Below are 26,962 nucleotides of genomic sequence, written 5' to 3' on the forward strand. Positions count from 1 at the left end.
TCCTGCTCGATCTAGGCGGTGCTGGCTGCGCCGTCTCGATCATTGAGATGAAAGGGTGCCCGGAGGGTGACGTGGGAGGCCCCTCGATTCGAGAAATGCTGGGGGATGGGGGGCGGCCCGGCCAGCAGCTCGCGGAGTGCGCGCTGGAAGGTCCATCCGGTGCCGGCGCCCACGCCCAGGCGGTGCTGTTCGTCAGCACCTTCCTCAGTGATGTGGCTTCATTTTCCCGGCGCCAACTCCGGGCCGGGAAAAAACTGTGGGTCTGCAGAGATGTGTTCGCTTATTGCCAGGACAGACGGGTTGAAGATGCGGAACCCAAGGACTTAAAGGATTCTTCTTTTCTTTCTTATTCTTATTTTATGTATGTATGTATGTATGTATGTATGTATGCGTAGACTCCTTATTGCCGATGTCCTTTAGTCCAAACCTTTAGGTTTTGCGGAATTATATTTGGCTTTAATTAGGAAAAACCTACCTTGGAGGTTCAAATATCGAACAGTCAGATTTCTGCGGTAGGAGAAGGTTGCTGTGTACTCCATCTTATATGGTGGATTGAACTATTCCAGGGCTTGAGGACATGCCTTCTCAGGTTTGGTGCTGAAAAGTTATAGGAAACATTGCTTCCAGGCCATGCTAAATAGTCGTGCATAATGTCAGCATCTTCCGATGTAGAAAATGTATTTTTTGTTTGCTCGTGAATTTGTTTTTCACTCCATGCAATGAAAGACACTGTATGATTTAGAGGTGATCTAGCAAAGGCCTGGAGTGTACATTGGGGATGGATAGATTGGACTTCAAGGACCTGCTTGGTTGTAGTGTCTTTTCAAGATTTATGATAAGCTTGCCAGTGAGGGGAAATGGGAACTAGTAACATGAAGGTTTAAAAAAAATTGCGCAAAGGTTACACCATTATCATGAAAACTCAGCGTGTGGCACGAGCATTTCAAGAGAAAGTGTGTGTGTGGACGTGTGCGCTCTTTTTATTCTTGTATGATCCAGTTTATAGTCCACGGATAATCAGATATACAGGATGGGTCAAAAGTAGGTTTACTGTTGTTCGTATGGAAAAATAACACAATAATTAATAAAAATATAATAATAAGCTCTGTTCCACAGATTCACAACTGTAAACCTACTTTTGACCCACCCTGCATATCAATATCCTTTTAGGTTGATCCATATGAAATTGCTGATATTTGAAATTTGACTTTTTTACCTACAAAAATAGCAGTTTCATATAGTTCCACTTAATACGTTGTCAAAACTGTGGAGCTCTAGCTTTATAAGTGAATAAAAAGATGTGACTTACAAGCAGGTAGCATATACTAGAATTGAGTGTAGAATCCATGCTTCCTGATTTCCAGTGCAGGAAATTATTTTTTCCCTAGGATACTAGGTTGAATGCTAGATCCTGTTGGAACTAAAAATGGCTGAGAATAAGACACAGTACTACTTAACTTCAAAGAAGCAACATACACAGCAATTAATTTGAGAGCAGTGTAAGCTAGTGTATAATCAAATACTGGAATGTGTAGCACAGGTGGAGTGCTGAGGGGGAGGAAGGAATGAGGATGCCAAAGCATCCTTTTCTGCAGTTGGCCATGGTAGGTGGTTTCGGTAGCATACTGGAGTAGAGCTTGAGGATTCCATTGAATTTAAATTATCCATTCTTTTGAAAAACCTTGTGAAATGTTTGTATCACACTTCAGTCCGAATAAGCAAGGCATACATTGCCTGTTTAACTTGATGTTTAAAGTAAATTTTATTTTTATTGCAGCATGGCATAAATACTGCCTATTGAATTTGCATGAGCCGACCTGTAGCCTGCTGGTGCCACTTGCAACTGCTGATGAAGGTGTAAGATTGGATTCCATGGCATTTAAATGCTTTGCATAATCACAGAGAAATGGGGAGGGTGCTCATGAGAAATGAGTTTACAGTTATGGTTACTTTTGACACACCTTTGTATATTCCATTACTCAGTTTGTATTTCCAAATAGGTCAGGTTCTCTGTGTTTAGGTATGGTTTAAGGGATCATGTGTAATTCTTTTCCTGAATGTTGCAAAGATGACTTTACATCCAGGAAAGAAATGTCACAGAATTGACAGTGCTACCATGAAATCTTTTTGAGGGAAAATATAATGTGCCGAATATATAATTATAGGTTAATAATGCTAAACTGATTTGTGATCAAATTGGGGCCCCTTCTTGCTAGTGGCTTAGATTTTAATTCAACTGAATTAACTTTTTAATAGTGAAGGATATGTTGACTTGATAGGGATTAACCGAAATTGAAGGGTTTTGGGAGAGGAAGTGTTACAAATCATTTTAACCTGGTTTTGACTCCCCTTGATTTTTTAGATTGCTTTGCAGGTGTGTTTTTGTTTTGTTTTTTAATATAAGAAATAAGTTATGTGATAGAAGACCATCATGAAATACTAAGTCTCTTGTGAGACTTTTGGTTGTAATAAAGTAGGGTTCAAATCTAAGATATGATTAATAATCTCCAATACCTTAAGGCCAGGTCCCTGCTAATTTAATAGAAAGTATTTATGTTATTGTTCATTTCCACAATAGAATATAAACTGTAGCCTCATTCTCCACCTCATCTCCCTGTAATATATTCCCTGAATACTCTGCATTCAGCCTTTTGACTGGGGGCTGAGAATGGTGGGGGATTATGTTCAGATCTTAGTGACTTAAAAAAAGTAATCTTTATGTCTGTTTCAAGATGTGTCAATAAAATAGATGCTACTGCAGTTTAAGAATTTATTTTTAATTAAGCAGATATTTGTTGAGCAACTGCTATGTATGAGTACAAGTGCTAAGGATAAAATGAATTAAGACACAGGGGAGAAGGTTGAAAAACATGAATAAACACAGGCAGATGCATGACACATTTATATATCTTAGTGACTGCCAGCTTTTTAAAATGGAGATCCACAGTACAAAATACATGTAATGTTAGAAGCCAGTACATAGTCATGTATGTATAGTTTCATGAAACAGAAAGTTTCGAGTAGTAATGCCTACCCATACTATATTTCTTTCCCAGTGCTATATTTTTTTCTATTTTATTTTATTTTAAAAATGTTTTTTTTTTCTGACTCAAAATTGATTTCTTAATTTAATTGATCCAGTGACTTGTACTTAGAAAACCACATATGGTTTCTATGTAAAGAATATAGAGGAATGCAGTGAGAGATGTTTGCTTTGCTCTCTTTAGATAGATTTGGTCCCTTTATATTAACTAGAGGCCCAGTGCACAAAAATTTGTGCACTTGGGGGCGTCCGTTAGCCCGGCCTGTGCCCTCTTGCAGTCTGGGACCCCTCGGGGGATGTCCACCTGCTGGCTTAGGACTGTTCCCCGGGGGAGTGGGCCTAAGCTGGCAGACAGACATCCCTCTGGCAGCCCGGGAGCCCTCAGGGGATGTCCACTTGCCAGCGGGGAGCAGACCTAAGCTGCAGTCGGACATCCTTAACATTGCTGAGGAGGCGGGAGAGGCTCTCGCCACCACTGCTGTGCTGGCAGCCATCAGCCTGGCTTGTGGCTGAGCAAAGCTCCCCCTGTGAGAGCGCACTGACCACCAGGGGGCATCTCCTGCATTGAGTGCCCCCTGGTGGTCAGTGTGTGTCATAGTGACCAGTCATTCCCAGTTGTTCTGTTGTTAGGGTCAATTGCATATTACCCTTTTATTATATAGGATGCTTTCTTTACCTTAATTTTTTGCCTTTTTATTTTCTGTCTTCAATGAATGAATCATTTTCTTAGTTATCACCATAAATGTGAGATTCATTTGAATTTTTGCTAGTGTCAATCAGCTTACATTTTAAATCTTAATTTTAATGGATTTTTATGAGTAGTCAATATTCTGTATCATAAGCATTAATTTTAGAGTAAGAAGTAAGACTTGCAAGTTCCTATATTAGAGTTCAATGACTGTATTAGTTTTTTGTTTTTTGTTTTTTAAATCACAATATCAAAATTGTTATTATTTAGCCAGCAAACATGGGGAAGTTTAATCATAGTAGTGGTAGATCAAAATTACCTATATGTTCTGTGGGGAATTTTTGAATGCTATAGACACATACTTTGGTCAGCCATCCTCTTCTTTCAGTAATGTAGCATTTTGATTAGCTATAAAAGTTTGGTTTGGGAAAAGACTTTTCTCTGGTAATGACAACATTAGGAAGCTAAACATCATTTGGCTAGTGACATTATGCTATATATTGGATGGAATGTTAAAGTGTAATGGGCCCCTTCCTTTAGGAGCTTTAAACTAAGATCATTTACAGGACACTCAAGGAGTAGATTCTTTGGTATTTTTACCTTTTGCATAACCAGAATGTGGAGAATGAAGAGTGTGCTTATATGCATTTTACATTAGGATAATTAGAAAATTAATATGAATAGTTGTTTCTCACTTTTGTTTTCTGCTTTATTGCTCTCCTTGGCTCAGATAATATCAAGGGCTGAGATATTTATTTGTTTTGACCTTAAATGCCTGAATTCATACAATTATAAGAAATAGCTGTTCTTAAGTTAGTTGCTAGTGAATAATAGAGGATATAAGTGTTGTGAGTAAAGAAATAATAACAGTCATCTTATTTTGGTTTTTATAACTATTTTCCAAAATTATAAGGAGCACTATCAAATAGTGTTATTCAAATGTATAAGATACTGTGCATACAATAGCAGGGTTTATAACATTTTTTTTCCTAAAAATATAGTCAGCTGTATCCTAATTATTCATACTTGATATTCCTTTCAGGATCCAAGTATTCTGTAGCTACAATGTTGTCAAGACTTTTCCGAATGCATGGCCTCTTTGTGGCCTCCCATCCCTGGGAAGTCATAGTGGGAACAGTGACACTGACCATCTGTATGATGTCCATGAACATGTTTACTGGCAACGATAAGATCTGTGGTTGGAATTATGAGTGTCCAAAATTTGAAGAGGTTTGTGAAATTAATTCAATATTGGCTCAAGAAAATTACACTTTCAACTTCTAAAGAGTATCTTATCTTCTTTTAGAGACCATATAATCAAAAAATTGAGTAAAATATTTTAGTATTTATGAACTTAACCTCAAATTTTCATTTACTTATGTAGTATGAAAATGTATTTGACACACTCTTCTTTTGCCTTTCTCTACACAAATGGGTGTAATTGACTCTACTTGAGAAATACAGCTTTTATAACTGACTAACAATGAATGTTTGGCTTAAACAGTGGATTGTTTAAAAATTGGATTTAATTTTGTTTTTTTAATATATTTTATTGATTTTTTACAGAGAGGAAGAGAGAGAGATAGAGAGTTAGAAACATCAATGAGAGAGAAACATCGATCAACCGCCTCCTGCACATCTCCCATTGGGGATGTGCCCGCAACCCAGGTACATGCCCTTGACCGGAATCGAACCTGGGACCCTTCAGTCCGCAGGCCGACGCTCTATCCACTGAGCCAAACCGGTTTCGGTAAAAATTGGATTTAATTTTTTAAAAATATATTTTTATTGATTTCAGAGAAGAAAGGAGAGGGAGAAAGATAGAAACAATGATGAAAGAGAATCATTGATTGGCTGCCTCCTGCATGCCACCTACTTGTGATCCAGCCCACAACCTGGGACCCTTCTGTCCGCAAGCCTACGCTCTATCCTCTGAGCCAAACCAGTTGGGGCAGATTTAATTTTTGATTCGCATATTTAATATTTTTATTTGACTTGTACTGTGCCTATACTTATATTATCATAATATGTAAACGAATGATATTTTATCATAATATGCATACAAAATAAAAATTCTTATTTTTGAGTGCTTATTTTAAAAGCTATAGCTATTGTGATTTTTTTTTTTTTTTGTCTCTCCCAATAGGATGTTTTGAGCAGTGACATTATAATTCTGACAATAACACGATGCATAGCAATCCTGTATATTTACTTCCAGTTTCAGAATTTACGTCAACTTGGATCAAAATATATTTTGGGTAATCATTTCATACATTTAACTTCCTTGTGTGCCATCAGATTTTTTTGCTTGCTGTGGAAATACACCTGGTCAAATCATGTGTATGGAAATGTATGTATTGCTTAATGTGTGCTGCAAGCATTTAATAATTTACTTTCTTTTTATTGGGAGTTAGACTTTCTAGTATTTAAGACCTTAATAATTTGGAGAAAATAATAATTCTTTCAGAATATTGATAAGTCTGTATGTTTTTTTATGTGTGTAATAAAGGATGAAATTTTTCAGTTTGTTCAATTTTGTCATTTTAGGTATTGCTGGCCTCTTCACAATTTTCTCAAGTTTTGTATTCAGTACAGTTGTCATCCATTTCTTAGATAAAGAGTTGACAGGCTTGAAGTAAGTATTTAAAGCATAAATACACTTTTTTCAAAACATTTTTATATTTTTTCAAAATATAGTAAGAACTTAAAGTTGTAATATAAATTTTCAGAAGTTTTAGAAAATACAAGGAAAGTTTTCATGCAATCTTTTAGCTATTTTTAAAACTTGTTAACATTTTGGTATATATCCTTTGCCACTTTTTTAATACTTAAAGAAAACTTCTGAGATCATCTATAATAATAAAAGTGTAATATGCTAATTAGACCAGACAGCCCAACGACCTTCTGGACGAAGCAGGGGCTGCGAGGGCTGAGCCCCTCGCAAGAATTTTATGCATCGGGCCTCTAATCTATATATACTGCTTTATAACTTATGCCTACTAAATCGTTTATCAACATCTTTGCATTTCCTTAATACTAAACTAAATTATTTGTAGTGGCTGTCTAGTATTCCTCTGTATAAATACATTGTAGTTTATTTACTTAACCCTGTATGGCTGGATTGTTAGGTTATTTAATTTTTTTATTAATAAAAACACTGTTGAATGTCTTTGAAGCTAAATTTTTGTTTATATTCATGGTCATTTTCTTAGGATACATTCTTAGGAATGAGATAGTGGCTGTGTAAATTTTAAGTACTTTTGAGTGCTATGTTTTGCAAATTTACTCTCCAATATGGTTGTTTAGTTTATCCTCCCACAAGTCATGATAAATGAAAAGAAAATTATATTCTTCTCCCCCCACCCCCCCCATGCTAAATCAAGGCGACATTGTTTACTAAAGATGCTGTTTGGTATAAAATTAGCAAAAGGTATTTCTGAATAAATATATTTACACTTTTAACAAATGTTTTGAATAACTAAAATGTTTAAGCTTTGTCAAAGGAATATAGGGTATATACTTTTTGTTTTGCAAAAAAAGTACACATAAGATCATACAATGTAAGGGGGGAAAAGTTTTGTTTTAGAAAGAATTTTTTAAGCCATATTTTTCCCTCTGTTAAATGCACCTCATTATCTTGTGTGTTGTTTTTTTTTTTTTTTCCAGTGAAGCTTTGCCCTTTTTCCTACTTCTGATTGACCTTTCCAGAGCAAGTGCACTAGCAAAGTTTGCTCTCAGTTCCAACTCACAGGTAAGTATTATTTATGACACAGATGTTAATAGTATTCCTTTTTTTTTTAGTTTGTTTACATTAATAAGAAGGGTTAATAGAGTTTCTTCATAGTCTAAGATTTAGGAATTGCCTACAATTGTAAGTTCAATTATCAAGTCCTAAGACTGGTCTTCTTAAGTGGCCTAGGAATTTTCCCATTTAGCTAACAACTCAATTATAATTCCATAGCTTCTGGAATTTGGAATCTTCCCCGTTTTCCTTTTTGAAGGTTTCAGAAATTAAAGTTATATTTTGGATTTTTGGATAAGTAAGAGTACGTACCTAATAAAACACAGGATAGGACCATGGAAGAGAGTCTCAGTAGATTTATTTCTAACTCTTTTGAAAACTAGCATTATTTCCCACCTAAAGTTTTCTCTTGGTGTTCATTAGTCACTTTAAAGAACCTAACATTTTAACAATCTTTCATTAGAGTATCTGAGTATAAAATAGCATGTACTAAAAAAAAAAAAAAAAAAAAGCATGTATTTCTGCCTTGATTTTATAATTTGAGGAATAGTTATGATCTTTTGAGCCAAGGATATGATTTAGATTTTATAATACTAACATGGTCTCCAAAATTTTGCAACTAAGAACTTCTGTCAATGGTAGCCAAAATATAAAATGTTGTAAAATTTAATTATATGAGATTTAAATGGCAGGATTAATGCACCACTTCACAGGAATCTTTGCAAGAAATATCTTATTCAGTGGAAAGGGAAAGCAGGGCACTATATATGTTTTTTGTTTGTTTTTAGTCCACTGTACTATTAGTATACTTTGCATTTAGAATGCCTATTGTATCATATTGTATATTTTATTCTTTGCAAATAAGTTAGATTTCAGTGGAAGCCCTAGCATGCTCCCTAACATTTTTTAAGTTGTTTTGGGCCTTACCCTCATTGATGTGTTTGGTCTTTGTTTTAGGATGAAGTAAGGGAAAATATTGCTCGTGGAATGGCAATTTTAGGCCCTACGTTCACCCTTGATGCTCTTGTAGAATGTCTTGTGATTGGAGTTGGTACCATGTCAGGTTTGTAAGCAATTTTTAATATAGTTCAAAGTAAGTTTTTAATAAAGAGGGGAAAAAGAACATCTTAGATTGCATTGGGTTATTATTAAATCCTGACTTTTAAAAGTCTGATAACACTCTTAAAATTTTTGATTGTGTGAGTATGTGGGTATATTTGACCTCTCTGTCTGTTAGTTTTAATATAAACTTAGTAGCAGGTTACTGATTTATTTTTCACTCTTGCCCTCTTTTTCAGTGCACCTTCCTTTCCATGACTTTGTCTGTGGTGCTTTTGTTCTTTGCTTTGTTTGTAAACGAAGGCTTTTCTGGAAAGCACCTTCCAGACCCTGCTGTTGCCTATACTAAATTAGTGACTTGGTTCCTTATGTATTACTGTCATGTAGAGATAGTATAAGAGTCAGGAGTTGTCGGCCCTGGCCAGGTAGCTCAGTTGGTTAGAGCGTCTTCCTGGTATGCCAAGGTGTTATGGGTTTGATCTCCGGTCAGGGTACATGGAAGAAGCAACCAATGAATATATAAACAAGTGGAACAACAAATTGATGTTTCTTTCTCCCTTCATGTCCCTCTAAAATCAATCAAATTAAAAAATATATTTTTTTAAGTTGGGAGTTGGTTAGAGGTTAGATTCTCCTAATAGGATGGTAAGAAGATTTAGTCAGACAGTATGTAGTATATCTAGTTGGAGAGGAGAGAATTAGATGTTAAATATCAAACACAGGACTCTGTTATAAAGGACAAAAATTATGGTCTGGCTTGGAATTTTGCCAGAATGAATATATCGTGCTGTTGTGGAGGTTTTCTAAATCATTGAATAATTTTCTCATGTAGGCCAGATGTAGTTAACTCCTGTTACCGTACATTTTCTAATATCTTAGTGCCCTTAATAAGGGGCTTCATTCTTTCAGAAATAAATGATCTAAGTTGTTGTTTTTTGTTAATCCTCACCTGAGGATTTTTTTCCCATTGCTTTTAAGAGAGGGGAGGGAGGGGAAAAGGGGAGAGAGGAGAGAGAGAGAGAGAAAGGAGAGAGACATTGATGTGAGAGAGACACATCCATCTGTTGCCTCACACACTCCGACCGAAGCTAGGGAGAAACCCAGGTACAAGCACTTGACCAGAAATTGACCCCGTGATCCTTCGGTGTACAGTCTGAGGCTCCAACCATCGTGCCACACCAGCCAGAGCAAATTAAGTTTTTTTTTTTTTTTTAAATATATTTTATTGATTTTTTACAGAGAGGAAGGGAGAGGGATAGAGAGTTAGAAACATCGATGAGAGAGAAGCATCGATCAGCTGCCTCCTGCACACCCCCTACTGGGGATGTGCCTGCAACCAACGTACATGCCCTTGACCAGAATCGAACCTGGGACCCTTCAGCCGGCAGTCCCACGCTCTATCCAGTGAGCCAAACCAGCTAGGGCTAAATTAATTAAGAATAGTTAGTTGTTGTTATTAGTTGAGGTCTCTTTACTAGGTAGTGTATAAAAAATATAATGTTTTGCCGAACCGGTTTGGCTCAATGGATAGAGCGTTGGCCTGCGGACTCAAGGGTCCCAGGTTCGATTCCGGTCAAGGGCATGTACCTTGGTTGTGGGCACATCCCCACTGTGGGGCGTGCAGGAGGCAGCTGATCGATCTCTCTCATCGATGTTATGTTTCCTTTTTTTAGTTTTTTATTTCAAGAAAAACGATCTTAAATATAATGTTACCTGCAATAAACCTTAATATGTCAAGAAAAACGATCTTAAACATAATAATGTTATATGCAATAAACATTAATATCTCAAGAAAAACGATTTTAAATATGATGTTACATGCAATAAACACTAATTATTTAAGAAAAATGATCTTACATATAATATTACATGCAATAAACATCAAAATTTCAAGAATAAAAGGATTTTAAGTATAATAATATTACCAAAACTTTACTAACATAGTATGATATCACAAAAGTTGTAGGAAATATTAAAAATCTGCAAATAACAGGATTCTATTATATTCTAGAATATTTTTTCCCCTTTGGCTCTATTTTTGTTTATCAGTTCATTGTTGTTCATTATATTCCACAAATGAGTGATATTTATCTTTCTCCGTCTGGGTTATTTCGCTTAGCATGATGCTTTTAAAGTCTATTTTGTCAGCTTTTAAAGTCTGTTTTGTCAGATGTATTGCTACTCCAGCTTTCTTTTTTTCTTTTCCATTTGATGGAAAACTTTTTTCCATCCCTTCATCTTCATCCTGTGTGTGTCTGTTGTTTTGAGATGGGTCTCTTGTAGGCAGCATATAGTTGGGTCATGTTTTTGTATCCATCCAGCTACCCTACACCTTTTGATTGGAGCATTTGATCCATTTACATTTAGGGTTATTATTGAGAGATACTTATTTATAGCCATTTTAATTCTGTATGGCTAGGTTTCTCTCTTTGTTTCTTCTCAGCAATCCCTTTAGCATTTCTTGTAATGCTGGCTTGGTCGTGGTGAACTCCTTTAGCCTTTTTTTGTCTAGGAAGCTCTTTATTTGACCGTCTATTTTGAATGATAGCCTTGCTGGATATAGTAATCTTGGTTTCAGATCCTAGCTTTCCTTTACCTTGAGTACTTCATGCCATTCCCTTCTGGCCTGTAGAGTTTCTGATGAGAAATCAGGTGTCAGCCTTATGGGAACTCCTTTGTAGGTAACAGTTTTCTTTTCTCTTGCTGCCTTTAAGAGTCTCTCTTTGTCTTTAATTTTTGGCATTTTAATTATGATGTGTCTGGGCGTGGGCCTGTTTGGGTTCTTCTCTTTTGGGGTTCTCTGTTCCTCCTGAACTTGTGTGACTTTTTCCTTTACCTGGGTAGGGAAGTTTTCTGCCGTTATTTCTTCAAACACCTTCTCTATTCCTTTCTCCCTTTCTGCCTCTTCTGGCACACCTGCTATTCTATTATTGTTACATTTCACATTGTCCCACAGCTCCCTTAAGCTGTCCTACGGTTATTTAATTGTTTTTTTTTTCTTTTTGGTTCTCTAATTAAGTGATATTTTCAACTCTGTCTTCCAACTTTGATCCTCAGCTTCCCCTAATCTGTGTATTCCTTCCAGTGTGTTCTTTATTTGTGCAATGTCATTCTTTATCTCAAACTGTTCTTTTTTCATAGTTACTATATCTTTTTTCATACTGTTGAGCATTTTTAACATTATTACTCTGAACTCTGTTTCAGATAAATTTCTTATCTCTGCTTCATTTATCTCTTCTGGAGAATTCGCTAGTTCTTTCACTTGGAGGTTGTTTCTTTGTTTCCTTATTTTGGTTGTCTGCTTGGGTTTGTGCCTGTTTTAGGTAGATCCTCTATACCTCTCAATCTCTAGTGCAGAACAGTGTTAAAGGCTGTTTCTGACTAATTGGATCAGGCTAAGACTCAAAGCCTTCAGAGACAGCCTCTGTCTACAGATTAATGGGATTTTTAAAAAAATATATTTTATTGATTTTTTACAGAGAGGAAGGGAGAGGGATAGAGAGTCAGAAACATCGATCAGCTGCCTCCTGCACACTCCCCACTAGGGATGTGCCCGCAACCAAGGTACATGCCCTTGACCGGAATCGAACCTGGGACCCTTAAAAGACTCAAAGCCTCCAGAGACCGCCTCTGTCTACAGACTAATAGGATTTGACTTGATTTGCCCCTAGGCAATTGTCCTCAGGTGTGGTGAGAGTTTTTTCCAACCGGGTTGGGGCAGTTGCTTCTGCCTGGAGGCTAATTGTTATTTTAATCTCTTAAGTGGCCTCAAGGCAGATGTCTATGTGGGAAAGGTGTTCTCCGCTGTGTGAGGGAATGACCCAGCCCAGTGTCTGCCTTCTGAGCTCTAACCCGACTCCCCAGTCCTGGGTTCTGCTCTCACAGCTCCAGTCCACTTCACCCTCCCTCTGCCAGAGCACAAGGTGGATGGCTCCACAGGGAATTTTTGTGTGTTGGTCCTTTAGGAGGGTGCCTGAACTTTGTTGCCACTCCCTGGCAGACAGCACCCCACTGCTTTTCACAGCTACATGTTATGTTGGTACCCTCCTCAGTTTGGTGCTTTCTGCTGGGGAGCCCAGCTTCAGGATTAGATCCCGGAGTTCTCAGTGGCACCCCCCACGGCTGAGATATCTCTGTGAGACTTCAGTTGCCATCTGTGGGTGCCCAGCCAGCCCTTTCGCGCCTCCATCCCTCCTAACAGGCTCTATGCAGTCGCCACCTTCGGTCCTTGGGTATCAGGGTTCTCTCCTGTGAGTTTTCCATTGATTATTCAGGAAGCCTTTCCATATTTCAGTTGTAATTCCAGCTTGTTCCTGGGAGCATGTCTGTGTAGCATCCTCCTACTCCGCCGCCATTTTTAATCTTCCTCATTTTATTCTAAAAATACAATGTTTCTTAAAACTTTCTGAAGGGTCAATTTTGTTCAGTTATCTAATCTGTCATTCAACAAATTTTATTTTGCAAAGAGGTTATTTTTAAAAAATGTACCTTCTTTAAAATTTTTTTGGTTAAAGTTCTGAGTTTTTGACAAAAATATAGTCATTTAACCACCACCACAATCAAGAAAAATGTTTTTGATTAGGTGAAAACATACCTTTGATTTTATTCAAGCAAAAGTATATAAAAAGATGAAGAGGATCAGCCAGGAGCTAGTAGTAGGCCATGAAACCAAGGATTAATCATTTGAAACTTATATGGAAAGCAGTGGAAACTAATGTGGCAAGTACGGTTGTGAGTTTTGTCACAATAGGTCAGAGAAGTGGACAAAAGAAGTGATTAGATTTATAGTTGGAGAAGTCAGTCAGGAGACATTTACAGCTATACAAATATGGTATAATAATCAGAGATTTGGCTAAAGGAAAAAAAATAATAATAAGGAAAAGGACAGGTTTAACACATTAATCTGTAGGGTTAGGAAATAACCCTTTAGAAAGCCATTAAAAAGGAAAAAGTCTTTGCTTTCTGGAATATATAGATAAGTGCTCTTTGTATGGTAGCAATGCCTGGAGAACCTATGGCAACAGCAGTAGTTACTGTTGTACAGAGGGAAATAGGAGATCGCCAATATGTAAAAAGCATTGGTTAAGTATAGTTTTCATGGTCTTGGGTTTGGAAAGATTAAATTTGACTGTTATTTAAAACATAGGTTATTCATAATCCTTTTGTTATTGCCATTTTGTATTCTCTTTAATTTCCATATTTGGGAGTAATTGCTATAGATTTTTTTTAAATACAATATATGCTCTTGTTTTATTATTTAGTCATGATTTATTGCAATTCAGAAAATAAAATAAAACTGAGGTTTTTGTATTATATTTGTCGGCAATTTTTGTAGGAAAAGGGAATTTTTAAATTTATATTTTAAAACATTTTTATATTTAAATGAGTGATGTTTTGTATTTGAAAAGTGAGGGAGTAGGGATTTGATTATATAAAATCTTTTCCAGCTCTATAATTTTGTTACCTTCTATTTGAGAAGATTACTAAATAATATCTTAAACATTTTGAGTTACCTTTTGGCATCATATCATTTTTCAAACAGAGCAATAAAATTAACCAAAATTATAAGAACATCAATAGGTACTACAGAGGCTAGATTGAAATGAGAGTTCAGTAGTACACATAAAATACTTACTATGAAAAAAATATATTTATTATGATACTATATCAGGAATCACTTAACTGGCAGCAGCATGTTTTACATTTAAAAAAAGTCTTTGGGCCCTAACCGGTTTGGCTCAGTGGATAGAGCGTCAGCCTTCGGACTGAAGAGTCCCAGGTTCGATTCTGGTCGTGGGCATGTACCTTGGTTGCAGGCACATCCCCAGTAGGAGGTATGTAGGAGGCAGCTGATCGATGTTTCTCTCTCATCGATGTTTTTAACTCTCTATCCTTCTCCCTTCCTCTCTGTAGAAAATCAATAAAATATATTTAAAAAAACAAAAGTCTTTGGTCCACAGGTAAATTGCTTTTATGTTAACAAGTAGAATTGGATCAGTAATATAAAACTGAAGGGTTTGCTCCATTAGATATCCTTATTTCAAAACAGTATTTTTAAAAAGGAGATTTCAACTGTATATTAAATGCTCCCATAATGCCTGGCGTTGTGATTTTGGGGACATGGGAGAAGACAGTTAATTCCTCTGTGCTCTCAGGCCTGGCATCACCTCTGAGTTCCTAATTCTTTTTCCAGTAGATGACAAGGAGATAACATACTAACATTTTCATATATTTGTCTAACTATGGGAAGAGTCCTTGTGATGTATACAGCATCAGAAATGCACATACTTCATTAATTATACATTTAATTTTTCTCTTTCCAGGGGTACGTCAACTTGAAATTATGTGCTGCTTTGGCTGCATGTCAGTTCTTGCCAACTACTTCGTGTTCATGACTTTCTTTCCAGCTTGCGTTTCCTTGGTTTTAGAGGTAACTGCAGTTCTTACTACAACATTAATAGACGAGTAATACTTCTCATTGTATCACTTCATCTAAATAAAATTAATACCTTCTAATGTAACACTGACTTACTTTGTAGCTTTCTCGGGAAAGCCGCGAGGGTCGTCCAATTTGGCAGCTCAGCCATTTTGCCCGAGTTTTAGAAGAAGAAGAAAATAAACCGAATCCTGTTACTCAGAGGGTTAAGATGATCATGGTAATTACATCGCTTTCTTCCTTCACTATCTTCTGTTCCAATGTCATACTCTGCTTTTCAGTTTTATTTTTCTTTTGTCATCCTATAATTTTTGGCTTTCTCTGATTTTCCTCTTCCCTTTTCTTAACTTGTTTCTCAGAGGCTCCTGGTCTTTCTTAGTGTCTCTCCCCTAAACAGATTTTTCAAGTTTCCCCACTTATCTCTCACTGAAAACCTGTTCTTCGGAATGTGTTCAGTAGTTCAGTGAGGCCAATACTTTAGTCATGTAGCAAGCTTGGGGCTTTTCATTCCTGTACGGGGAGGCCAAGAAAGATAGTATATCTTGTTATTCAATTGCTAAGGATGAGAAGCTTAGGTTTTATTGATATATAGAAGATACATAATTTTTTAAAAACTTTATTTCAGTCTCTAGGCTTGGTTCTTGTTCATGCTCACAGTCGCTGGATAGCTGATCCTTCTCCTCAAAACAGTACGGCAGAAAATTCTAAAGTTTCTTTAGGATTGGATGAAAATGTGTCCAAGAGAATTGAACCAAGTGTTTCCCTCTGGCAATTTTATCTCTCTAAGTAAGTTCCCTGAGACCTACTTTGTTGTATATTAATCTTGGTACTCTATGCTTCTGAAAGTTTAGGTTATGCCTTTATATTTTTGAGTAATTTAATTTGCTTTCTTTTATTTAGAATGATCAGCATGGATATTGAACAAGTTATTACCCTAAGTTTAGCTCTCCTTCTGGCTGTCAAGTATATCTTCTTTGAACAAGCAGAGACAGAATCTACACTTTCATTGAAAAACCCCATCACATCTCCTGTAGTGACCCAAAAGAAAGTGCCAGGTGATTGCTGTAGACGTGACCCTATAGTGGTCAGAAATAACCAGAAATGCCATGCAGTGCAGGAGGAGACAAGGATAAACAAAGAAAAAAATGGTAATTTCTTAGTCTCTTCATTTTCTATTCTTAAAATGCTGATTTGTCAAGAAGTTGAGTCAGTTTTAAAACTTAGGTTCGGTGTAGTGAATTTTCTTTTGATCTCTTGAACAGTTGAGGTTATAAAACCCTTACTGGCGGAAACTGACACCTCACACAGAGCTACATTTGTGGTTGGTAATTCCTCCTTGCTCAATACTTCACCGGAACTAAGGACACAGGAACCTGAAATCGAACTTCCTAAGGAGCCTCGGCCTAATGAAGAATGTCTACAGATACTTGGGAATGCAGAGGTGAGGAAAATAAAATAAACTCAAAGCTTGATATTTGCCTTAAGAAAAGGAGTTTTTTTAGTAAAGGAAGGAAGGAAGTTATAGCGACTAAGTACCTACTAAGTTCTAGGCACTCGTTGCATGGTTTGCAGGTATTGATCTTATTTATGCCCCACAGCCTGTGAGATTAGTGGAATTATCCCCATTTTTTTGATGAGCAAGCTGAGGCTCCAGGAGGTTTAAGTATTCCCCAAAGTAATACACCTAGGAAATGGTAAAATTGGGTTCACGGGTTCAAGATTTACTGGCCTAAGAGTCAGCAGTCTTTCTACTTTATTACTGCTGTGACTATTGTATTCTCATATGTGTGGTGAGGCCTAGAAAAGGTTTAACATAGAAATGAGCCTCAAAAATAGAAGAAAACTTTTTGTTTTTAAAGTAAGCTTGTTGCTCATGAGGAAGTTTATTTTCCTTTCTGAGATTTTAACACGGTTCCCACCTACATGATCATATGAGTCCACTCATGCTTTAGTGGGATATTGTGTTCTAGACATACCTGCTTCATCTGGTTCATTAATTTATGTACGAATGAGTGAGAATAGAGTTATGTTTGTTTTCTTTACCACTTTCCTTTCCCATTCCTATTAACATGCATATCAATATCTCAGCTCTCTTCCTGTATTTAGGGTTAGCAAAACCTATAGGGTAAGTGTCAGAATTTTTAAATTATGGATATTTTCCCTGTGGACCTTCCTTGCTAAATTTAGTGTTTTGGTCTTACATTTGTTTAATTGTCACATTTTTATGGAGAATTGTCTTTCATTTTGATAATCCTATTTGTTCCTAAATTATCTTTAGAATTCCATAGTCCTTTAGGTTCTCCTCTTGTGTTAGTTCTATTGAGAGTATTATTTGCATTAAATGGTTTATTTAGTATGAATAATATGAAGTGCAGTTCTTCAGTCTTTTGTCATCACTCTCCCTCAACTCCCTCCTGTTTTTATTTTTTCATTTCTTTAGAAAGGTGCAAAATTCCTTAGTGATGCTGAGATCATCCAGTTAGTCAATGCTAAGCATATCCCAGCTTACAAATTGGAAACTCTGATGGAAAACCATGAACGAGGTGTATCTATTCGCCGACAGTTGCTTTCCAAAAAACTTCCAGAGCCTTCTTCTCTCCAGTATCTACCTTACAGGGACTATAATTACTCCTTGGTATGTTACTTTCTTGATTTGAGAAGGTTTGCTTTGTAACTTTTTAGTTTTATAGCTTTAGTCTTTAGCTTTTTAGTTTTGTTCATATATATATATATATATATATCTTTATTGATTTCAGAGAGGAAGGGAGAGGGAAAGAGAGAAACATCAATGATGAGAGAGAATCATTGGCTGCCTCTTGCAGTCTGCTACTGGGTACCAGGCCCGCAACCCAGGCTTGTGCCCTTGACCAGAATCGAACCTGGAACCCAGCAGTCCACAGACTGACGCTCTATCCACTGGGCCAAACCAGCTAGGGCTAATTTTGTTCTTGACTGGTCTTTTATATTTACATAGTTTTTATAAAATATTTTCCTTTTTTAGTAATTTTACTGTAATTTTGTATTCTGCTTATGATATAGGTCATAGAAATTAAAAATATTCTTCCTGTTTTATAGTCATTACTCAAATATTTTAGTATCTTAAAGACTATTTATTTATTTATTTATTTATTAAATCAGAGCTGAGATTTTCTTTTTAAATATATTTTATTGATTTTTTTACAGAGAGGAAGGGAGAGGGATAGAGAGTTAGAAACATCGATCAGAGAGAAGCATCGATCAGCTGCCTCCTGCACACCTCCCACTGGGGATGTGCCTGCAACCAAGGTGCATGCCCACAACCAGAATCGAACCTGGGACTCTTCAGTCCCCAGGCCGATGCTCTATCCAGTGAGCCAAACTGGCTAGGGCTCTTAAAGACTTTTTAAAGAGTAAATAAAATTTTGTTGAAAATTACACTAAAGGGTTAAGTGAAGAAAGTTATTAATGACAAGAGTGTTATATTTGCAATACAGATTTTCACTAGGTGTCTGACTTTACCTTTTAGGTGATGGGAGCTTGTTGTGAGAATGTTATTGGATATATGCCCATCCCTGTTGGAGTGGCGGGACCCTTGTGCTTGGATGGAAAAGAATTTCAGGTTCCAATGGCAACAACAGAAGGTTGTCTTGTGGCCAGCACTAATAGAGGCTGCAGAGCAATAGGCGTGAGTTGGCATTTATATATTTGCCTGTTTTAGGCTACACTCTAGGCAGGTGATGGGAAGAGATTGGGGACAATAAGGGACACCTTTTGGGATAAGCAGAAGTGTTTTCAGAATTAACATGTGCTTCTGTAACATACTCTGCATAGCTTGGTGGGGGTGCCAGCAGCCGCATCCTTGCAGATGGGATGACGCGTGGCCCAGTGGTGCGTCTGCCCCGTGCTACTGACTCTGCAGAAGTGAAGGCCTGGCTTGAGACACCGGAAGGGTTCACAGTGATGAAGGAAGCATTCGACAGCACCAGCAGGTGTGTGTGTGTGTGTGTGTGTGTGTGTGTGTGTGTGTGCGCGCATTTATGTTCATTTCAGAAGCAGTGCCATCTTCTTTGATCACTAAACGTAATTGTTAGCATATTGCCAGCTTAAAATGATCTAAAATATCTACCTTAAATTCATTCATTCAACATTAATAATATTAATGCTTGGTTTGGGGTAGGGGATCAGAATGTTAATCCTAATGAATACCTCTGTAGAGGTAACTTAGAAAACTATAGTGTGAGCTGGTAAGTTTGTGTGTTGATTTTATAACGCTCACTTCGATCAGACTATTATTTGCCCTACAAGAGCTTTGACTTAGCCTTGCAAGTAGGCAAAATTGCCTGAGAACATGATTTTGGAAGCAGGATAGAAGTAAATATTTGTATAGTAGATTTTCTTTGAATACAGAAAATTAAATTTATAATGAAGCATAAACAGTACAAATGATAACCTTGCTATAGTTCAAGCTTATATGTTTGTTTTTGTTTGGACTTTTAAAGTTTATCTATGATGAAACGATTGTCTATAGCCCTCCCTTCTTGCAGCATATAAGAATGAGAGAGTTGATAGTAGTATTCTAATATAATGTTTAAAGAAGAAAATCCATTAATAAGTAATCTCCATGGGGTTTCTCTTACAAATAAAATGAACCAACAAAACTAGATTTTTAAGATAACTTCCAACTTCTTAAAAAAAAACTTGCTTCTTTTGTTGACAGGTTTGCACGTCTACAGAAACTTCATATGAGTGTGGCTGGGCGTAACCTTTACATTCGTTTCCAGTCCAGGTCAGGTGATGCCATGGGGATGAACATGATTTCAAAGGTGAGCATGGGTCGACTAGAACAGAACTTGCAGGAGTGTCCCAGCAAAGGGGAGCTCAGAGACAGAAGTGGGGCCAGCCTCGCTGTCTATGTAATGCCCTCCTATACTTTGAATATTATACCACATACATGTGCTACTTACTCAAAGAGTTAATTGATTGACAGATTTTTATTGAAAAGTAAATACTGATTCATGTAACTCATTATGTAAATCAGACATTTATTGATTGGTGGTGTTTGTTTGTATTTGATATATTTAATTTAGATTTGGCATTATACACATTCTGGGTCTATTTAGAGGGCATGGGCAGTCTAGGAGTTAGCACTTTAAAACTTTGTCTTATAAACCTTGAAAGTTGACCTCTTCTGGAGACTTTAAGTCTTGTGTTTAAGAGGCCAAGCTCATGTACATAGTCCATTTATTTTAATTATCTCCTATAAGAAGCTTGTGTATGGCTTACATTTTATTCTACTGGTATTTGTTATTTACCAGACACAAATGTAACATGTTAAAGTTAGTTAAGTTAGTAAAATTTATTTTTTGGTTTACTTGTTTGTAAGTACTATTTGGAAAGAGAATGGACAGTGACTAAATGCATACCCTTTAAAAATTGCCAATAAACAGTATACAGAGGTTCCTAAAACAATTAAAAATATAATTACTATGATCTAGCAATTCCACTTCTGGGTATATATTCAAAAGAATTCAAAGGAAGGTCTCAAAGAGATAATTGTACACCCTGGTTTATGGCAGCATTATTCACAATGGCAAAAGGGTTGAAGCAGCCCAAGTCTCCATTGATGGATGAATGCATAAACTAAATGTGGTGTACATATGCAATGGAATCTTATTTACCCTAAGGAGAAAGGAAATTCTGACGTGCTAGGTATGCATGAACTGTGAAGTTCCCTTGCTAATTGAAATGCTCCGGTTACAGAAAATAAGTCTGTATGCTTCCCATGTAGGAGGTAGACTGGTAAATTCATAAAGATGGAAAGTAGGATGGCGATTGCCAAGGGCTGAGGAGAAAGGGGAATGGGAGTTATTTAATGGGTAAGATAAAAAGAGTTCTGGAGATTGGTTGTACAACAATTGGATATACTTAAAACGATTAAACTGTAAACTTGAAATTAGTTACGGTGGTAAATTCTGTGTTATATGTATTTTAGCACAATTAAAAACCATTTTTTTAATTTCCCACAAGTATGTTTTAGGTTATTGAGGTGTGAGTTAACTGCATTAATTTCACTTAATTGGAAATCATTAGAAGTCTTATTTATATTTCATATAATATAAATTCCATCAACTTTCCATTTACAGCAAGATTTAATGTCTGACCTCTCCTTCCAGGTTTAGTAAACTGGGCTTTTAGTAACAATTTAACAACCATAAGAAGGAATTTATTAAACATTGATCATGGGTTGGGTAACTTCCTCCCCAGTGATATGAATATGAGTATTATATTTTCATTGAGTATTTTTTAATATTCTCATCTACATTCTAATTATCAGTCACTACAAAGAAGTTTGTTTTCATACCTAGAAAGAACCATTAGGAATCTATAGCTGATTGAGAAATTACTTTTGTGCTCAGTTTCTTTATAGTTATTGTATTAGAAGTTAAGATTATTATAGTTACTGTACTTAGTATTAGTACCAGATACAAATAAAGCCTCTGATCTGTAAGTAACTGTGCACTTTAATGTAATATTTCTTTGTTTGTTTGTTTTGTTATTGTTAATAGGGTACAGAGAAAGCACTTTCGAAACTCCATGAGTATTTCCCTGAAATGCAGGTCCTGGCAGTTAGTGGTAACTATTGTACTGACAAGAAACCTGCTGCTATAAACTGGATAGAGGGGAGAGGAAAGTCTGTTGTTTGTGAAGCTGTCATTCCAGCCAAGGTTGTCAGAGAAGTGAGTGATTGGATAAATGTTCTATTAGTTTTATATAAAAATTGGAGAAAGGAATGGTAACATTCTAAGTTTAATATATGGGGGTACGTTTTCATTAAAGATGACTGTTTTATCATATCTTGCCCATCTGTCCATGGCATTCACAGGAGCTGTTACTCTTTTTATTGAGAACAGGGCTTGAATGGGGCCCCATCTAAACTTCCTTGTTTTCTGGAGGCACAGAAAGATAGATATGGGGGACACACCCCTGAATCTTCTGGGGGAGATGTAAAATGTGCACAACTCTGTTTTCTAGGTGTTAAAGACTACTACGGAAGCTATGATTGACGTCAATATTAATAAGAATCTGGTGGGCTCCGCCATGGCCGGGAGCATCGGAGGGTACAATGCCCATGCGGCCAACATTGTCACTGCCATCTACATTGCCTGTGGGCAGGTGAGGGCTCCAGCCGCCACTGCTTTTCTCTTTTGTTCTCAGTGAGAGAAGTTTATATTTTTCCTTTTTCCCCCCCCCCAGGATGCAGCACAGAATGTTGGTAGTTCAAACTGCATTACTTTAATGGAAGCAAGTGGTCCCACAAATGAAGATTTGTATATCAGTTGTACCATGCCATCTATAGAAATAGGAACTGTGGGTGGTGGGACCAATCTGCTCCCACAGCAAGCCTGTTTGCAGGTATGAAGTGACCTCAAGTCTAATTCTCACTGAGATTCTGTGTTTCTACCTGACACTGCATATGACTCACCTCTATACTTTAGTTGGTCTTTTCATTCTTTTGTTTTCCAGCAGCCTAGTCCAAGTACGTATATGTTCAGGCATATGCTTAAATAGAGAAAGTAGATTAAGAGGCAAATAAATGTTCATGTACTCTGAGTAAGTACACTGCCAGCCAGGCCGTGGATGTATGTTAACTATGGTGTATACATTGTAAATCTTGGAAGTTTAGTGGAGTCTAGTTCGATTCTGCTGCCATTGTAGTTGCCCTTATTTAGTTGATTGAGTAGGAAATTGTTGCCATGACTTGAAGGGTGAGTCCTGCTGTTTCTCTCTCTCTGACTGCAGATGCTAGGTGTTCAAGGAGCATGCAAAGACAATCCCGGGGAAAATGCCCGGCAGCTTGCCAGAATCGTGTGTGGTACAGTAATGGCTGGGGAATTATCACTGATGGCAGCATTGGCAGCAGGACATCTTGTCAAAAGTCACATGATTCACAACAGGTAAGACTTAAAGATTTATTTAACATGTTTTCCTTGTACTCAAAATATGCATTAGAAAAACCTGGTATTCAGCCATGGCTAGTTAGTTGGAACATCATTAGTGGCTCAGTTAGTTGGAGCATCGTCCTGTGCACTGAAGGGTCATGGGTTCAATTCCTGGTCAGGGCACATTCCCAAATGTGGGTTCAATCCCTGGTCAGGAGGCAACCGATCGATGTTTCTCTCTTTCTTTCCCTCTCCCCTCCCCTCTCTCTAAAATCAATAAACATATTCTCAGATGAGGATTTAAAAATAAATAAATAAATAATGAAAACCTAGTACTCAGCTACAATATTTCTAACTTAAAATTCTGCATTCTTGATATTTTGTATATCTCTTTGTCTTTTTTCCCATAGGTCAAAGATAAATTTACAGGACCTCCAAGGAACTTGCACCAAGCAGGCCGCTTGAATAAATAGCCTGACGGTTCTGAACTGAAATACGGGTGTTGGGTTCTAATGGACTAACATAAAATCTGTGAATTAAAAAGCTCAATGCAGTGTCTTGTTGAGGATGAATAGATGTGATCGGTGAGACGGCTGCTTGGTGTTTGGCTCTTTCAGAAAGGTCTGAGGTCCTTCCCATGCAGCTTCCTCAGCTCTGAAGACAGCTTAGTGCTTTCCATGCTGTGTTCTTTGGAAAGATCTCTACATGGATATTATGCTTGAAAGCGTCACAGATGGTCATCAGCAGCTCACTTCTGAAAGAGAGCACACGCTGGAAAAAAGTGTTTTCTTTTGATGAAATTCATGGAGTTCATGGTGTGAGATTGGCCCTTCCCCCCCAAAACCCCCCACCACCAAGGGTTGAAAATGGGTTTTTAAATTACACTGTAGCTGACAAAACTGATTTCATAGTTAATTTATTAAGCCTGGGTTGTAGAACTTTAAGAAATAAGAGCTAAGTTTATTTTTTGTAAACTAATACTTCATTTGGTGCTGGTCTATTTTGATTTCTTTTGGGGTAGCCAACATGATTCTTCAGAAGATGACCTGCTTTCTTCAAGGGAATATTACTCTTATTCCCCAACTACAGAATCATGTGCTAAGCAGTGCTAAATAGTTCTCAATCAAGAAAACAAATCACTGCATTTATACCTCTGCAGGCTATTTGCTCAGAGAGATCTCTTGTCGAAATGTAAATGTTTGTCTAGATTGGCTATAACATATCTTTGAACATAAGGCTTTAAGAAACAGAATTTTGTGCTCTTTATTAAAGATACCAGAGCTCTTAATTTTGCTTAGACTAGTGATTTTCAACCTTTTTCATTTCATGGCACACATAAACTAATTGCTAAAATTCAATGACACACCAAAAAATACTTCTCTTGCAGATCTGACCCAAAAAAAGGTATAATTATGATTTGTTCACATGAGACGGCTGTTATTGTATTGGCTATTGTCAATATTTTATTTGGCAATCTAAGGGAAAAGAGGTCAGTGCCCCTGACTAAATAGTCCGGTACTGCATGTTTTAAAAATTCTTGTAGCACACCAGTTAAAAATCGCTGGCTTAGATAAAGATGACTCTGTTTAACAACATACAACTCTGTGACCCCTCTCAAAACTCAGAGAGTGGAAAATAAGTTTGAAAGAAAAATACGATTTCATTCATCAACTTTAATTTCTTAAAAGAAAAATTTATTTAGCTGAAAATCTAGTTTCTTGTAAAGAATTGTATAAAATCTCCATATGTTGTAATAGAACCTCATGCTAGGAATTTATTGAAAGTGTTCAATAAATAAATAAAAATCAACTTGTATACTGATAAAACACTCTAAGCTTAGGCCAGAGACAATAGTGTTCTTTAATGTTGCCAGGAAACCCTGGCATGCTTGTGGAGCCTAATGCAAGGGGAAGTCAGGTTTCAGAGCCAGTGAAGGGAAGGTGCCGTGTGAATGGCCCTGGAAAGTGCTGTGTTCCTGTGGCCAGGAGGTTGGTGACTTCATCCAGGGCTCTTGGATGGACCCATAAAAGCTCTTAGCTTTCTCAGGGGGTCAGCAGAGCTGTGGGATCTTCATTTTTTTAATGTACAAGTTTTGTATAAGTAATAAAGAACTCTTTATTTTGTATTACACCTAATGCTTCAAGTGTTGGTCTTGGAGAGCTGATGGCTTGTGTAGAAGATGGACTCTGAGAAACATTCCAGCAATGCCGTGGCAACACGGAGAGCCTCTGAATGATTGTGTCTGCAGTGTTGTGGAAGTTGTCTGTAAACTTGAAATTGCTTCTGACCTTTTCATAGACGTGGCAGTGAAAAATACGTTGCGTCTTCATTTTGGTGACTATAACCAATATTGTCTTGCTAAATTAATGTTTTGTACAATTACTACATTGTATACATTTTGTTATACTTTTTTCCAGTTCCAGTAAATTATGAAAAGGAAGTTAATACTGTGTAAGCAGTAACCTTTTTTGTTTGGATTAACCCTCAGCCTGAGGCCTGGAAGCTTGTAAAGTCTGGCCAGGGTGGTAACCTATTTCACGCTAGGTGTCATGACCATTCATTGTTCTCCATTGTATTCTCCAACTCTGCAGCGTTAATGGCGGGCTGCTGTTGCATGTATATTAAAATTATCTTCCTTATACTTAGAGAATTGGATTAGTTGAGATTTATCATTTCAACTCAACCACTTTTGGATATTGGGGTGTGAGGGTTAGTTGAGAGGAAGAGGGCATAAAGATTGGGCAGCCAAAACCAAATAGCCATTGCAGGTGTGCTTTTAAGCTGTTATCAGCTGAATTGGAGAGTATAGCGTTGGCCTCTTTAAAAACTGATTCCCATTTATTTTCAATTGACTACACTTCTGCTGTAGTTAAGAGGTTAAAAGTATGTGTGAGCCTCTAAGAACAAAAAAGCCCATATAATAGAGAATCAGTTTGAATTTTTCTTCCCAGATGACATGTGATCACTTGTAGAGCCAGTCCCCCCCTCTACTCCCCAATTCCCCTCCCAGATTGGAGCAAGTTAGATAGGCAACAGTGAAGGATTTTCATCCCCTTTCTGTGGGGGTGATTTCATGAGCAGTGATTGCATGTGGCAGGACAGGACTTTTTCTCATCTTAGGAAAGGATAGAGAAATCAAAAGGAAACATTCACACTGTTCAAAGGTCTGAACTCAAATGAGGATGCAGAGCTGCAAAACAGCAATACAAATCCACTGTATAGAAGGTGAAACAAGCAGTAAATTAGCTACAGAAAACATTTTTCAAGACCAATGCTTCCCTAACTATTCTGGCCAAGACTAATTTATTAATAAACTTTCCACAGCAAAGATAATGGATAACCTGTACAGTGAAAACCAGATGTTATGTTGTAACATTCCTATTTCCCCCCCACTGTAATGGAACATGCTTCCCACACTCCCATTAGTTTTCTTGTCCTCCTGAACAAATGTAAGAGCAGCTGAGGGAGGTATGGGCTCTCTTGCATCGGGTAACAGTTGCCTCGCTTGTGCTAACAGCTGCAGTTAGGAGGTAGAACACAGAAGAGTACGTTAACTCGGTGCTTCTCCAACTTGAGTATGCAACACACTCATTGGGAAGACCTGTCAAAACAAATTGCTGCCCTAACCGGTTTGGCTCAGTGGCTAGCCTGTCGGCCTGCGGACTGAAGGGTCCCAGGTTCGATTCTGGTCAAGGGCATGTACCTTGGTTGCAGGCACATCCCCGGTAGGGGGTGTGCAGGAGTCAGCTGATCGATGTTTCTCTCTGATCAATGTTTCTAACTTTCTATCTCTCTCCTTTCCCCTCTGTAAAAAAATCAATAAAATATTTTTTTTAAAAAACACAAAACAAACAAAAAAAACAAATTGCTGAGTTATCCCCAGGGTTTCTGATTCTCTGGGTCTGGGTGGGGCCAGGACTTGGACAGTTCTATTGATGCTGCTTCTGCGCTAACAGTTCTGGGTTTCAGTATGAGGTACCTGGTATTACTGAGTGAACAGTATTAGAAAATCATGTTCATTCAGAAGCACACAGTTGGAAACCTCTGTGGAAAGATCAAGTGTTGGTTAATAAGA

At 37.2% G+C, this 26,962-nt stretch overlaps 1 protein-coding gene across 3 annotated transcripts in view; it reads left to right on the top strand.

Annotated features, from left to right (window-relative positions):
- Positions 1 to 25,532, top strand: part of HMGCR (3-hydroxy-3-methylglutaryl-CoA reductase) — a 26,128-nt gene extending 596 nt beyond the window's left edge. Inside the window, exons 2-21 of one of the 3 annotated variants that reach the window (XM_014549851.1) lie at positions 1,778 to 1,855; positions 4,774 to 4,961; positions 5,878 to 5,989; positions 6,279 to 6,366; positions 7,398 to 7,482; positions 8,431 to 8,536; positions 14,856 to 14,962; positions 15,072 to 15,188; positions 15,594 to 15,754; positions 15,869 to 16,116; positions 16,231 to 16,409; positions 17,409 to 17,603; positions 18,474 to 18,632; positions 18,779 to 18,936; positions 19,665 to 19,770; positions 21,514 to 21,684; positions 21,980 to 22,120; positions 22,202 to 22,360; positions 22,748 to 22,902; positions 23,298 to 25,532. In XM_014549851.1, the coding sequence (XP_014405337.1) occupies positions 4,797 to 4,961; positions 5,878 to 5,989; positions 6,279 to 6,366; positions 7,398 to 7,482; positions 8,431 to 8,536; positions 14,856 to 14,962; positions 15,072 to 15,188; positions 15,594 to 15,754; positions 15,869 to 16,116; positions 16,231 to 16,409; positions 17,409 to 17,603; positions 18,474 to 18,632; positions 18,779 to 18,936; positions 19,665 to 19,770; positions 21,514 to 21,684; positions 21,980 to 22,120; positions 22,202 to 22,360; positions 22,748 to 22,902; positions 23,298 to 23,352 (2,667 nt within the window). In that variant the 5' untranslated portion in view covers positions 1,778 to 1,855; positions 4,774 to 4,796 and the 3' untranslated portion in view covers positions 23,353 to 25,532. The remainder of the gene's footprint in view (positions 1 to 1,777; positions 1,856 to 4,773; positions 4,962 to 5,877; positions 5,990 to 6,278; positions 6,367 to 7,397; positions 7,483 to 8,430; positions 8,537 to 14,855; positions 14,963 to 15,071; positions 15,189 to 15,593; positions 15,755 to 15,868; positions 16,117 to 16,230; positions 16,410 to 17,408; positions 17,604 to 18,473; positions 18,633 to 18,778; positions 18,937 to 19,664; positions 19,771 to 21,513; positions 21,685 to 21,979; positions 22,121 to 22,201; positions 22,361 to 22,747; positions 22,903 to 23,297) is intronic. The other 2 variants (XM_005858043.2, XM_014549854.1) reach the window with 2 other exon arrangements.
- Positions 25,533 to 26,962: the final 1,430 nt, after the last annotated feature.

The sequence above is a fragment of the Myotis brandtii genome, unplaced genomic scaffold (assembly GCF_000412655.1).
Source record: "Myotis brandtii unplaced genomic scaffold, ASM41265v1 scaffold115, whole genome shotgun sequence".
NCBI classification, from domain to species: Eukaryota; Metazoa; Chordata; class Mammalia; order Chiroptera; family Vespertilionidae; genus Myotis; species Myotis brandtii.